Source organism: Antedon bifida, chromosome 11, assembly GCF_963402885.1.
Source record: "Antedon bifida chromosome 11, ecAntBifi1.1, whole genome shotgun sequence".
Classification (NCBI taxonomy): Eukaryota; Metazoa; Echinodermata; class Crinoidea; order Comatulida; family Antedonidae; genus Antedon; species Antedon bifida.
In genome coordinates, this window is record NC_136236.1 from 6541300 (window position 1) to 6556644 (window position 15345).

General features: G+C 33.3%; 1 protein-coding gene across 5 annotated transcripts in view; it reads right to left on the minus strand.

Moving 5' to 3' along the window:
• LOC144856411 (uncharacterized) overlaps positions 1–15345 on the minus strand; it is a 58916-nt gene that overhangs the window by 12087 nt on the left and 31484 nt on the right. For 4 of the 5 annotated variants that reach the window (XM_078714415.1, XM_078714413.1, XM_078714414.1 and 1 more), the window contains exon 16: positions 9771–11179. In XM_078714415.1, coding sequence (XP_078570541.1) covers positions 11105–11179 — 75 coding nt within the window. In that variant the 3' untranslated portion in view covers positions 9771–11104. Of the gene's footprint in view, positions 1–9770; positions 11180–15345 lie in introns of those variants that run through there. The other variant, XM_078714417.1, reaches the window with a different exon arrangement.

Consider the following 15345-nt stretch of genomic DNA (forward strand, 5'->3'; position numbering starts at 1 on the left):
ACCTAGAGGTTACTGTGCACAAAACCCAAATTACATTGCATCACACATATGGACAATTCTATTTCAGGCTCATCGGGCAAACAACAAGTGTGGTGCGACTTAGTGGTCATTTATATAATAACAAAAACAAAATACAACATTAGTATCGTTTCCTTACAGAAGAAATTAAAAAGTTATTAATAGATGTGGGAAAAGATTAGATCATTTTGTCTCGAGAGAACATAAAAAAACTACTGTAATTGATCATCTAAAAAAAAGTTCAACGTTGTATCACGGATAAATAGGAATAATAGGAAGTAATAGAGTCATGTATGTCCGAGTATCAGGAAAATTAGATTGACGGGATAATGGAATACCTTGGAAAGGTTACCACTTAGGAACTGTACAGGGTGAGTCATATTAATTATTGACCCATTTTCGTATACCTCTTAAAGATGTATTGCCCGCCTGAAAAAATACCACCAAATATAGAAAATGGTTCCATGTTGTGGCATTCCATAAGTCCATATAAAGATGTATTGTCCACCTGAAAAAATACCAAGTATTAAAATGTGTTTTTGTAGGCTATTTTAATATCACATTTTGTTCACGTGGAAACAAAAATGACCACAGGCTCATAGTATGTAAGGTTTCAGGTTAAGCATAAATGTTTATTTTTCTTTTTTTTAAATAAAAGAAAGTATTATTTTTTTCTTTTCGCAAAAAGACGAAACACAAAATAACTGCAAAATTGCCTATCCAAAATTTAAATTTATTTACTTTTTGCAAAACATATAATACACAAACAATAGCTGGCAAGTATTGGTCATTTTAATAGATTTGGCAACATATAGTCACAAATACCTTCACAATAACAACAAATAAGCATGGCCAACCTATATAATTGACCTATTAGGAATTTGAAAGTTATGAACACTTTTGGCAAAAGGGCTAGATTGTTAATATTTTGTCGGTTGGCATCAAAACGCCAGTCATCAATTTATCTAATATTACATTTCTAAAAGGTAACAGAATATAAAATATGTATATGGACAAAATAAAAGAATTTGTATTAAATATTGAAAGTGGAAAACAAAATAACTAAAATATATCTATGTTAATAATTATTTTGCTTTATATTCTTTATGATATTATATTATAAATATACATAAAGAGAATGCACAAACATTTAAATTTATATATGTCATTATTGTATGCCTGTAAATTGTAAAACGTTTGTTGGAGGTCCAGAAAGGACTAGAAAACATTGCATTGACTGGAAACAGAGAGACGAAAAGGAGCAATGGATGAAGAGATGGTTCCATGGTATTCCATAATACCTTAAAATCAGGGAATTGTTCCATGTTGAGGCAATCCATAAGACCATAAAATCAGTGAATGGTTCCATGTTGTGGCAATCCATAAGACCTTAAAATCAGGGAATGGTTCCATATTGTGCCATTCTATAAAAGACATTAAAATCAGGGAATGGTTCCATGTTGTGGCAATCCATAAGACCTTAAAATCAGGGAATGGTTCCATGTTGTGGCAATCCAAAAGACCTTAAAATCAGGGAATGGTTCCATGTTGTGGCAATCCATAAGACCTTAAAATCAGGGAATGGTTCCATATTGTGCCATTCCATAAAAGACATTAAAATCAGGGAATGGTTCCATGTTGTGGCAATCCATAAGACCTTAAAATCAGGGAATAGTTCCATGTTGTGGCAATCCATAAGACCTTAAAATCAGGGAATGGTTCCATGTTGTGGCAATCCATAAAAGACCTTAAAATCAGGGAATGGTTCCATGTTGTGGCAATCCAAAAGACCTTAAAATCAGGGAATGGTTCCATGTTGTGGCAATACATAAGACCTTAAAATCAGGGAATGGTTCCATGTTGTGGCAATCCATAAGATCTTAAAATCAGGGAATGGTTCCATGTTGTGGCAATCCATAAGACCTTAAAATCAGGGAATGGTTCCATGTTGTGGCAATCCATAAAACCTTAAAATCAGAGAATGGTTCCATATTGTGCCATTTCATAAAAGACATTAAAATCAGGGAATGGTTCCATGTTGTGGCAATCCATAAGACCTTAAAATCAGGGAATGGTTCCATGTTGTGGCAATCCAAAAGACCTTAAAATCAGGGAATGGTTCCATGTTGTGGCAATCCATAAGACCTTAAAATCAGGGAATGGTTCCATATTGTGCCATTCCATAAAAGACATTAAAATCAGGGAATGGTTCCATGTTGTGGCAATCCATAAGACCTTAAAATCAGGGAATGGTTCCATGTTGTGGCAATCCAAAAGACCTTAAAATCAGGGAATGGTTCCATGTTGTGGCAATCCATAAAACCTTAAAATCAGAGAATGGTTCCATATTGTGCCATTTCATAAAAGACATTAAAATCAGGGAATGGTTCCATGTTGTGGCAATCCATAAGACCTTAAAATCAGGGAATGGTTCCATGTTGTGGCAATCCATAAAACCTTAAAATCAGAGAATGGTTCCATATTGTGCCATTTCATAAAAGACATTAAAATCAGGGAATGGTTCCATGTTGTGGCAATCCATAAAGACCTTAAAATCAGGGAATGGTTCCATGTTGTGGCAATCCACAACAGTCCTTAACCAGTCCTTTATTACTTTTTGGTATAATTTCGTAGATCTAACTTATTTACTAACAAAAAATAAATATAGCTGAAAAATGTTAATAGTATAATAATTTGTTTACATGGGAAGTGGGTACTTTTAAGATTATCCTGTTTCCTTTTAATGGATATAGGTCACATGTATATTAAGTAGGGTACATTTACCCAAGGGAATTATTAACCCTCTTTGTTTAAGTTCACTAAAATTTATGGTATTACCAATTTTTTTTAAATGCTTCAATTGATTTACATTTATTTTTATCGCTTATTGGTGTACAGAAAATGATTGAAATTTGAACGCAGATTTAGGTACGTTCGTCATGCAACTTTTTCTAGTGTTAACAGATTTAAAATACACCAACATGTGGCCATAGTCAGAATGACGCATTCAAAACTACTATTACTTTGGTATATACTACGGACATTTTTTATCAAGACTGCTGAAATGAATTATGGCAAATGGAGAACTCTGATAGCCTACTGTACGATTATTAATTTACTTAATGTCAAATATAGGAGACAACAATATTATAAAGGATTTAACATTTTAGGCAATTGGCTTTAAAGAGTTGACATTTTATGGGTGGTTGACATTTTTGGCAAAACTATGTAAAAAATATTGTCAGACATGTGTATGTTTTGATAAGTTTTCTTACATAATTCTTGGAAAGATGATAGTAGTTTTATTACAGGATATTGCCACTGACAGCTGGTAATGGCCTTGTAAATTGTCACTTGAAATTAAAAGATAATGTCACTAATTTAACATTTACCCTTCAAAGTCACCAAAAGTTAAATATTCATTTAATTAAAAAGTTATTACAATTCATCCATTATTGAGGGGACACCTTAAGGGGGTCTATGTTGTATTTTCAAGAGGGGGGGGGGGGGTTGTGGGGTGTCCGGGTTCCCCCTAATCTTTGCTAATTGTAATGCAAAAGATAGGACACTAATAGGATAGGACACTAATTTCAGTTTGGCACCTAAAATTTGCCATTTATATCATTTTCTTTTCCCGTGTTCTTGCTGCCAACAGTGGCGGATCCAGGATTTTGAAATAGGGGGCCCAGGGCCTAAAAATGGCAAATCCTTGATCTGTCACTGAAGAAAAGAATATAGCCCAGTACTGTACACATTAGATTGACACCTTAGAGACAGACACTGGTGTACCAAAGGAACACCTTATGAAGAACAGGTTTGTAAGGAAAAATCATGTTAAATTTGAGTATTTAAGTGAATAAGTAAATAATGTACACTTGATCTCCAAAAGTTACACTCAGTGGCACTCATGTACGCCATATCAGGAGGAGTTTGTAGTTTGGTGGTTATGATGCTTGGCTACCACTCCAAGGGTCCTGGGTTCAAGTCCTGTCACATGTCAGGATGTTTTTCTGGTACAACTCCACTCCCAAAGACTTGTAATAAGACTAAGACTTTATGTAGAGCATCTTGTGTATATGTTTGTCTTGTGAACGTCTGAGGGTCCCTAATGATCAGCAATTGCTGGATGGATCACCCTCATTAAATATGGTAAAAAAAAATCACAAAAAGCATAATGGTGACAAAAAAGTTGACAAAGTTAAATAAACTTTGAATAGTGATAATGTTAACCTACTTGGCATGAAAGCCAGTTTTAAAAATAAAACTTGGCACAATTATTATGTCTAAAAAAATGTACTTGTCCATTATTAAATTGTTTTTACCACATATGTTTGTACATAAAATTTAGACCTATGCAATTCTTATCCAACACTTAATTATGTAACAACAGTACAGTATGTATATCTATATAATTATGTGGCACATGCAAGGGAAACCAGACATAAGTCGCAATTTTCAAAATTGAGATTTCCACAATTATGGAAACTACATAATCCAAGATTTAAAATGCTGAAAAAATATCTTGATACCATGTTATACTTCCAGAGATATCTCAGTCTAAAGTTTTGATTGTTACAATCAGTGTTTTGAGAAAAAAGCTTTTAAAGTTAAGTAACACTAACAGGAAATGACAATTACAAAAAAATAAAGAGGGCGTTTAAGTTTACGCCTTAGCAAAAGGGTATTCTAATTGTTTTATTTCAATGAAACTTCGCACCTTCCTTAATTAACTATTGTTCTATTATTATGCAAAATTTTCATTCAAATCAACCCAATGGAACACTTTCAATTTAAGCATAAAACATGATAGGTTACATAATTTACACCATCTTTTTAAGCAACATACTACACAAAATGTATCTATTTATTTGTCTCAAAATAGAAAAAAACCAAGGTAATGTAAATAAATATTGTTTCAGCTATCATTTTCTGTAAAAGTAAAAAAAAATGTAATTTTTCAGCCTTTTAATTTCGCTTGTATGTGCCACATATAAAAGCACATGTAACTACTTGGCCTACAATATACAGTTCATTTCCTAATGAGATACCTTTGAGATGAAACAACAATGAGTCTCCTTAATGAGGATGGCTGAAATATTAAAAACGTATATTACCACCAGAGAAAGTGTTAATAGGGATGTTCCTTGAGAGTCTTATAAATTATTTAAAAATCTAAGTTTGCTAAAACACAATACAGTACTACTAAAAACATTAAAACTAAATAATACCTCATGAAAATGTTCCTATTAACAAAATTAATTTAGTTAAAATTATAGCATCTACAGTTGTCAAATTCATCAGCAAAAACTAATTTAATCAACCTTGAAATTGGTTTGTATTTTGTTGGAATATATCAACATTCATATTGGCAATGATCAAAGTACTGGAACCATGAGAATATGCATCTGTATATCTTTTAATATCTAGCTAATCACATAATACCTTGATTGCACTGGACTTTGTTAATCTAACAGAATTGTCAGCTAAATTGCCTACAAAATTAAACAAATGGATGAGTAATGTTACCAAACACTGCCTGACCAATAGAAAATCTTGGTAAAACTATGATGATAAAACCTGTATGAATAACTCAGGTGCAAACAATGGTCTAAAGTACCACAGCCTGGCAGTGGTGGATTGGGTGAATAGGGTGGCTAGTAGCCAACCTGTGAACGCCACTAAATGTACTGAGTTTGTATAATAGTATAGTATAATAACTGACATGACATACAACTTTATAAGTAGGCCTGGATAGTTATAGATGGGGCTATGGCTATGTCCGAACAGCAATGTTATATTGTAAAATATTATTTCCAAAGGCCAAATGGTGCCTTTTTTCTACGTAACAATGGGGTAAAAGAGAGGCCATCTCAATCAAAGACAGCTTGGAATTGTCTATACTGTACTGCTGCAAGTATTGATTCCACTCTAGATCTTGGTCTACATTCCATTTTTTATGCTGGCCCTAAATTATGGCAATTTATTTCCAATTTAAACTTAGATAAAACATCAGAAAATAGCTTTAAGTGTGCGTTTAAACTGTCTCTGATCTCGATATATGGTGAGTAAATACCACTCTACTTATTTATTTTTATTATATGTATCATACAATATATATGAAACATGGAATAATTTCTTTTTTTGTATACTGCCTTATTTATTTATTTACTTATTTATTCACTGCTTTTATGTTTATTGTAATTATTTTTATTGTCTAAGGATGCTTATTAGATCTATTCTCTGCACAGACAAGGCGCCTTGTGGATACGTGCGCTCTATAAATCTTATCTTATCTTAAAATATGCATCCTCCATGTACTAGGTTGTAGTAGTTGTATGTGGAAAATAAATTGAATTGAAATTGAAATTGATTGATAGTTAATTATTTATTCATATTTAAGAGACAATAATAAATACGGACTCTATAAACTGTATAGTATAACTTTTATTAGACTTGAAGTTGTTATACCTATTTTCACAAGTTACCGGCACATTCACATCAACTTTCATTTTGACATTACAACATTATAACAGGAAAAAACATAGAAGCATTTCAGAAGAGGAAATTAATATTAACTGAATGAATACATTTTACACAGCTTGGAAATCAGGTACTTGACCTTAAGAATTTAGTAGGCAGTTAAAGATGTATTGTCCCTTTGACTAACTCCAAAAAAAAAAAAAAAGATTTCTAAGTGGGTCATTTTGAAGTATCATAATAGTATATTAACTTTCACCAAAAATTAGTCAAAAAAAAAATCACTTCCAGTCAAAGTTTTCGATTTAAACATAATGCAACGCGCTTGTTTGGCTACTCTTTATGCATACTCATAAAACTTCCTCGCGATCTGTGTGAAAACACCTTTTCAACCGTAACGAGTTGTAAACAATCCTAATTAGCATATGCATAATGCATACTCGTGGTTTGAAATCTTTTACTGTTTCTGTTTACTTTCGCTAGTGACGTTTTCCCAGACGAAATTTAATCAAACTAATTTACCTGTTAATTACGTAAACTTGTTGTTTTTGGCTAGATCTTTAATATTACTTTGATATGGCCAATTTAAACTTAGAATATTTTGACCTTCATTTTTTGTGTTTCAAGGGACAATACATCTTTAAGTTTGTATGGGATCACAGAGTGTCAACAACCCACTCTTAGGAGAGACATCACATCCCTCAACAGGAGTATGCCCTAGTCTAGTGGGCATGGAACGCAAATGTCGCATTTTCTACAACACTGACCCTTGAATTGTTTCTATTCTAAGTATTTTACACTTTGTAGGGATGTTTTGAGAGGTTATAAAGAAAAAAGTGTTGGAAAGTTTAGAAAAACAAACTACAGTAGAACCTCAAGTATCGGGACACCTTCAGGACACAACACTTTGTTGGGGCCTGAAGGTGTCCCCTTAATAGGGGTGTCAACTGAATAGGGGCTGGTTTTAGCTTTAAAATATATATTTCCCTTTATTCAATTCACAAATGTCCTCTTAATAGGGATGTCCTCTGAATAGGGATATCCCAAAAGAGGGGTTTTATTGTATAAATGAAAAATAAAAGTGATAACCGGTTAAAATCAATTCAAATCAATTAGGTGTTTTTAACCATTTTTTTAGCCATTTAACCAGTTATTAACTGTCCTGTTTCTGCTGCCAAGAAATTGGGGTTAATTTATTCACAACTGTTATTAACCATTTTTTTTTTGCAGCCGAAACAGGACTTCAATTGCAATTGGCTTTTTCTGTTAGACAAGACAAAACATTAAATAAACTTATTTTTTTGTACAACATTGATGACCAAAAAAATCTAACTTATAAAACATTCCATCAAAGAATTTGGCAAGATAGATATTTTTTCCTGCAGGGAAAAAAGAACAAAATACATCATTAACAACATTAAGCCAGAATTTCTTTCCCCTATCATCATTCAAAAATGTATGTTAAAAAACATTTGCACAGACCAAAAGAAACCATGAACTTCATACTAACTTTAATTGAAACAATTAGACGTACATCACACACCGCTTTAAAAAACAACCACTGAAGCAACAAATCGCATTAGGTTTCATACCCAAGGGCGTGCACAACAAATTTACGAGAAAATTACCCATAATTAGGTCACAAAAGAAGAGAGGCACATGCAATTGGTTATGCTAACGACATCTGATGGATCTTCATTGCAATGGTTAAACCACAGTTTGTTCTAAATTTAGTTAGTTTTTAACGATTTATTCCATGTCGTTGAGAATGCACAATATTTTGCTGATTCATAGTTTCAGTATGAATCCACTGGGATGGATGGCAGTGATATATAAACAGTGTCTAAAAATAGAAGACTCCGTATTAAGAAAATAGAATCACATAAAGATTGCAGAGAAAAGAGACATACACTGCAGGTTAGCAGATCCTAAAGAATATTAAAAGGCTGCTATGTTAACTTTTGTTTCACAATTGTGATTTCTTGAGTTGCTAAAAATCCTTACAATGTTTGACGTTTTGTAAAAATAATGCCTATAATATTACTTTAAAAACATTAAACCAGGTCATTCCTTGTCTTAAATGTACGTTTTAATGGTTTATGATAAAAAGAAAGAAACAATGCACTACCGAAGTAGCTCACGTCGAATTTCCTCTTGTCTAAAGGCTAGCTAGGCTTAGTTTCTGTAGGCCTAGCTGGTAAACAGTGGTAACATACGAACATTGTACGCTAGCTATAGGTCTAGCCTGACATTGTCTAGTTGCTGTATTAAATGTGTTTCTGTTTTTGGCAGAATCTGTTAATACAAATTGGGGAAAACCCAGTATTTTCGCTGAAAAGTTAATACGATTATTCTATTTTGTTTTGGCTTTCACGTGTGTGTGTGTGTAGTTTGTGACCTTAAATCAGATCGAAAAAAACATAGGAAATGGCTTTAATGTTAACACCAAGAGTGTAAACATTAGTCCTCCTTAAAATTGTAAACATGTTTTCATCAAAAAGTCAGGATATATTAAAATATTTTCTTTAGACCAGTTTCCAAGCAAATTACATTATAATATTGGAAGAGTCTACGAGTCGACGAATACATCTATATTCATTACTTGCTTTGATAATATCAGCCAGGCTGTTTTAAAATATATTAAACTGTTATTAGATGGTCAAATCATGACATTATCGTTTCAAAAACATTTCGTTTGATTGATGTTATATGACAGGCAGGTGGCCATTAAAAAAAAACATGACTATACACTCAAGCAAATATAGCACAAGTTGAAAAAGGATTTTATAATTTAATTTGTATATGGCTTGTTTTTTTGTTTAAAATAAGAGCCTGTCACATGATTCATGTCACATTAGCAATGTCACATGATTCATGTTATCAATTTACTACAGTATTTCACTATTTTATTATTTTATTATATATATAAATTTTATATTTCATAATTTTGAATTAATAAAAATGTTTTTTTTAATGAAAATCATATTTATATAAAAACTTTTTTTACTTAAAATTACTATATAAACTGAAAACAAAATATTCAAAATAAATATTTTGACTAGCATTAAACATTAAAATTGAACAATTAAGTTAATAAAAATATGTAACTGTAGCCAATTAAAGCCTATAGTAATTGCAGGGAAGACTGTAACTGTAGGCCCTACATAACATAGTTAGAAAAGTGCTAAATATTAGTGTTAGATTGATTTAAAAAAAAGGGAAGTGAATTGGGTTTAAGTGAAGTCAGACGCAAAAATCACTATAAATGCAAAGAATAAAATCTTTCCCTTTATTTTTTTTCAACACTATACGTACAGTAGTATAATATTAAAATAATATTTTATAAAATAGCACATAGTTATGCCACGTACCTGTATTTTCAGTGAATAAAAGTTTGTTTTATATATCAAGTGACAACTGATCAACCTTCATGTATTATTACTTGTAATATAGTGTTAAAAAAAGTGTAAGCACCTTGTGTTGGCTTAATTAATTTGGTTTAATAGTGACTTCCATGACTTTATCTTCAAAAGGTAAATAAAAATTGTGTGTAAATGATACGATAAGGACACTTTCCCAACAATTTAATTCAAATTTTCTCAGTCTTTATCTATATATTTTATTATCCTCTACCTTGTAGAATCATGATTGGTTGCCCAGATCAGTGGCCAAACATATGGTGGCCGAAATGATCTAACGAGAGAGAGAGAGAGAGAGACTGTACAGTTTATGCAAAACACTGTTGTAATCTTTTTGTGGATTTTACTTGGTTGCCCATTTTACTTTAGTTGCCCTATGTACATTTTTGGTTGTCCCGGAACAAGGGCATCTGATTCTGCAAGCCCAGTAGCTCAAATTCAAGTGAGAGCATACTTCTACGATTAACTCTAGTGATTCCAAGCGCTTTTTCATGAGTTTTCAATGAAAAGATGTTAACAGTATTGCGTTCTTGGAAAAACAATGAACTCGTCCGTACGGTAATAACCAAGCATACTTGTTAGTCAAATGCAATACGTACTGGTCCAACATTTTCACCAACCAACCCAGCACAGACAACGATCGGCTAGCCAAGTCGCTTTCAACTAGAAATTGTACATCTAGATATCTTAACCAAATGGAGAAGTTCGATTTTGCAGATGTTGATGTATAGAATTGGTAACAAGGAACAGATGAAAATAGTTGTGAAAAACTTCTTCATTGTCATCATGATGGTGTTAGTAAGAAAACAGTGCATGTTTAAAATCAACTTGTTCTTTTTGCTAAACAATATGGACTTTACGCATCAGGAGGGAAGAGCTGGATGACATCAAGTCCTGCCTATACAGTACATGTCCCAATTTGCAGATTTCTTTTTTAAATACCATGTTACATGTAATAAATTTTGCGCACAACACATTGATTTCCGAATACTATCATTGCCGTAAATGTTAAAACTGATGTGTGGAGAGTAAATGGAGTACTAGATTGGATCGTCATCCGACAGAAATACAAAATACAAAACGTTCAAGCTTCAGAGAAGACAGCAGCTACTTTCATCCGATTCGCCCGTCCTGATGCGTAGAGTCCTGAATGGTGCGAAACAGACAGACATCAAGAACTCACGGTAACTTCAAAACGTCAACTTCATTCTACGTGCAGTTTGCTTCTTCTGTCTGATTGCCTTACGATATCGATTCCGTGATAACTGCAAGAAATAAAATATAAGAACACGTCTACTTAGATTTTTTTTCCAATTTCATATTTTTGATAATGTTAAAAAAGAAATTTCAAATTAAAGTAAGGAATGTGCCAACATGGTTTGATTACAATTACTGGTAGATACAAGCAAGTCTGCAGATTATAGTGAACTATATTATATCTATGCTATTGCTATAGCTATCTCTGGGATTTAAGGTACACTGCCAACAAAAGTAAATGTCAGATTTGGTACAGTAGTATAAATCCATATTGAAATATCTCATAATGGGATACGAGTATCAAAGTGCACTCAAGATCTTCATATATGCACACACAGGAAGATAAGCTTAGCCGGGTATACCGGTCTAGCCACCCAGAAACATAAGCCCACCCAGGGACATAAGCCTACCCAAGGACATAAGCCCATGCTGGGACAAAAGCCTACCCAGGGACATAAACCTACCTAGAGACATAAGCCCACACAAGGAAAGCCTAACCAGGGACATAAGCCTACCCAGGGACATAAGCCTACCCAGGGACATAAGCCCACCCAGGGACATAAGACCACCCAGAGACATAAGACCACCCAGGGACTTATACCCACCCAGGGACATAAGCCTACCCAGGGACATAAGGAACCCAGGGACATAAGCCTACCCAGGGATACATGGTTTCTTTCACTGTTGTTTCTAATACAAAATTATCCATGTAAACTTCTATGGAAACTAAATAAGCAAAAAATAAAATCATAATAAATGTCTCTCTTCTTTTCTAACTGTCAAAGACCATTAACGTCTGATCTAAAAAAAAAATCCATAAAATGAAAGTATGACAACTTTTTTTAATCAACTTGTTATGTTGGCCAATGTTGATGAATGTCCCGCATGAATGTTGATGAATGTCCCGCATGAATGTTGATGAATGTCCCGCATGAATGCATTACTGTTCAAAATGTTCAGTTTCTTTGAAAATAGATAAACGATTACAATCAAAAGCAATTACCGTTAATTTAAAGTATAATATTTAAAAAAAAGCAAATGAAGTTAAATCTGCCCGATTACACTTGTCAAACAAAATTAGTTTGATTCCTAAACTTTTTACTTGTTTAACAAATAGACACAATGAACATAAAAAAGGGTGAAAAAGATAAATGTATCTTATCTTATTTCTGGCAATTTTCTATATATTATTATAAGTATTTAAGAATATAGTATTAGTAGTCTAAAACTAAAAGTTTGTTTCACCGTATGCAAGCTTGGTTCCAACTGGGATGCAACACAATTTAATCTTACCAATCAGAACATGGACCTATAAATTAGGTAACCTAATTTATAGGTCCATGATCAGAAGCAAGATGACCTGTTGCAGGCCTTGTCGTTTAAGGCGAGCGAGTGTGACCACTCACCTAACACACTTCTAAACTGCCCTTGAGGAGAGCGATTTACAACACGCCTAAATTTGGTAAATTTCTACACACCAAAGTAAAACAGCACACCTACAGCACCCCTAAATGTATTGAGGAGTGCAATTTGTAGCACACCTACAATTTTAAAAAGACAAGGCCTGCTGTTGCTTGCGATTGTTCAAACTACTGTATTGCATTGTGTAAAGGTGCCTTGCATCCAATTGGGAAGGAACAAGCTTATAATTCATTCAAATAGCCTTGCGATCAATATAGAAATATTGGAAACCATATGGTAGATATCTTGGTGACACTCAGAGAAGATGAGTCAAACACCAGACAAAGAGACAATTGTCATTGGGAGCACTTATAAACTTTTACCCCATCATTAAAACTGATAATAAAACATTGAACATACAACACGCATCAAATAATGTTAAAATGACAGTGAAATTTGGTAAAAACACCTTCAGTCTATCCCTAGATACCACATGTTTATATACAACCTTTTTCCACAGCTGATTCTAACAAGGTTATAAACAAACACCCACTTTAAAACTCGTTTTATAGTCAAATACAATCAACATCATCACTATACATAGTCTAAAATGTTTATCTTTATGTCTGTGTTTTATTCTTTTATTGGCACATACCCTTTGTTACAATTGACACACGTCTACGCCAAGACACACTTGGCAGCCATTATGTGACATGTTATCAAACTAAAACTAAGGCTACTTATAGATGTTTAGATTTTATATTTACGTATCATAAGTGAGGTTACATTGTAATTGTGTTAACAACAAAAAATTAATTGTACAGTACCTCTTCTTTACAAACTAAAATGTCATTGTCACACATCAGGGTGACCAAGCAGGGGGTTCTTATTTTCCTGAACACTTGAAGTAGGTGTATACTATTCTATAGATTTAAAAGTCCCTCAAATACTAAAGACTGCTACAAACTAAGACAATAACGATCAACGATAAATAAACATACATTTTTCTTGCACAAAATTAAAACAAAAGAAAAATAGAAAATTAGATGTTTTGAGAAAAAATTCGCAAGTAGTTCTCGGGTGGGAATCGAACCCACGACCTCCAGATCACTAGCCTGGCGTTCATACCTCTAGACCACTGAGCTTGCGCTGATGGCTAGTGATTAGATTCGAGCCCAAGTAAGCAGCGGGTACTGCACCAACAGGATTGTAATTGTAGTACTTGCGAATATTTTCGCAAGTATTCTCAAATGTACTTAGTATAAAGTACAAATTACGTCAGAGTAGGGCAAAACATCTAATTACTCAACTCCCTGACGCAAAACTACAATTACAAAAAATAGAAAAGTTTTCATTCTAGAACTATTGTACCCTGTATATTATAACCATTTATGTTGTCTTTGTTCATAATATTTTTTTATTAAATACAATTAAATGATGTGATGATCAATAAGAATAATAAAATCGTTTGATTGGACATGCGAAAATATTATTGTTATCATACATCGCATAAATAGTTATCCTGTAGTACTAGAAAGAAAACTTTTTCTATCTTTTGTTTCATGTAGTAAGAAAAATGTATATTTATCTATCTTTCGTTAATCGTTATCGTCCTAGTGTAAAAAGGCCTAAACTCACCTAATTTATGTTTAATGTGGCCAAAAAACCTAAGTTTCATAAGTCGTATACCCAATCCAGACAAATCAATGTCAAAAGACAAACAAAGTATTAACATTGTTGTACAAAAGCTCTACAATTACTTCCCAATAAATATTTTTACAGTTTGCCAACTACTCCGCAACAGCTAATAACATCATTCTAAACTTTCCCTTTTGAACACCAAAACAATTGTTAATTTTCTTTGTAAGAACAATTTCTCAATAATATCGCTGTTCAGCGTGAAAGAGAAACCGAATTCTGTTTGGCAGGGGTACAAACCAAACAAAATTAGTAGACTAGACAGGATCTGACAAACAATTAACGAACTAAAGGTGTAAAACATTGCAGATTGTCGTTGATTAAAACCATATTATTGCTTAAGATAAAACCATATTGTTTGAACACACGTAACCCCTACTCTTCCGAGATGTGCACTGTGACGTCACAGCAATTTACTGCGACGGCTGTACGGCGAGCGTGTGCAGCGATATCCTTAATCTTGCGATTGTTCTGAAATCATATGTACATCCCTAATACGTTGTAAAAATATGATCCTTTAAAAGGCTCACAAGCAGATATAGGATCTTTATAGATTTTTAAGTCACTATAGAGATTTGTACACCACCAGAACTATTGACAAGGGGGGCCTTGACATTGCCGATCTTAAGGCGAGCATGTTCTTCCTTGAATATGACACCTTTAATATTTTTACTCATCTTCTCCTCTTCCATCCGACACTATTGAGCCAACTTTCAAGTCCTACTAGTTCTTTACGCGTCGTCTGACGGTTCTGAAACATGGCATGCATACACTAGGGTAATAGGTGAACAAAGCTATAGAGAGAAAATGTTCGTACTTCAACCGGATGCAGAATTATGACATCATAAACATGGTACCAATCGAAAAAAGTGTAATTTATAAAGTACTACTCCTTCCTTATTCGTTGTAATATTGAGCTGGGATTTGGCATGAATATACTACAGGGACATGTCCTCAAAGCTATATTTAAAATTTCAAACTATAGAGCTGGATTTTTAAATTTCAAACCGGATGCAGCCATATGACGTCTCGAAGATGGTTACCTTGGTGCCAAACGATTTTCGTCGTAATATAG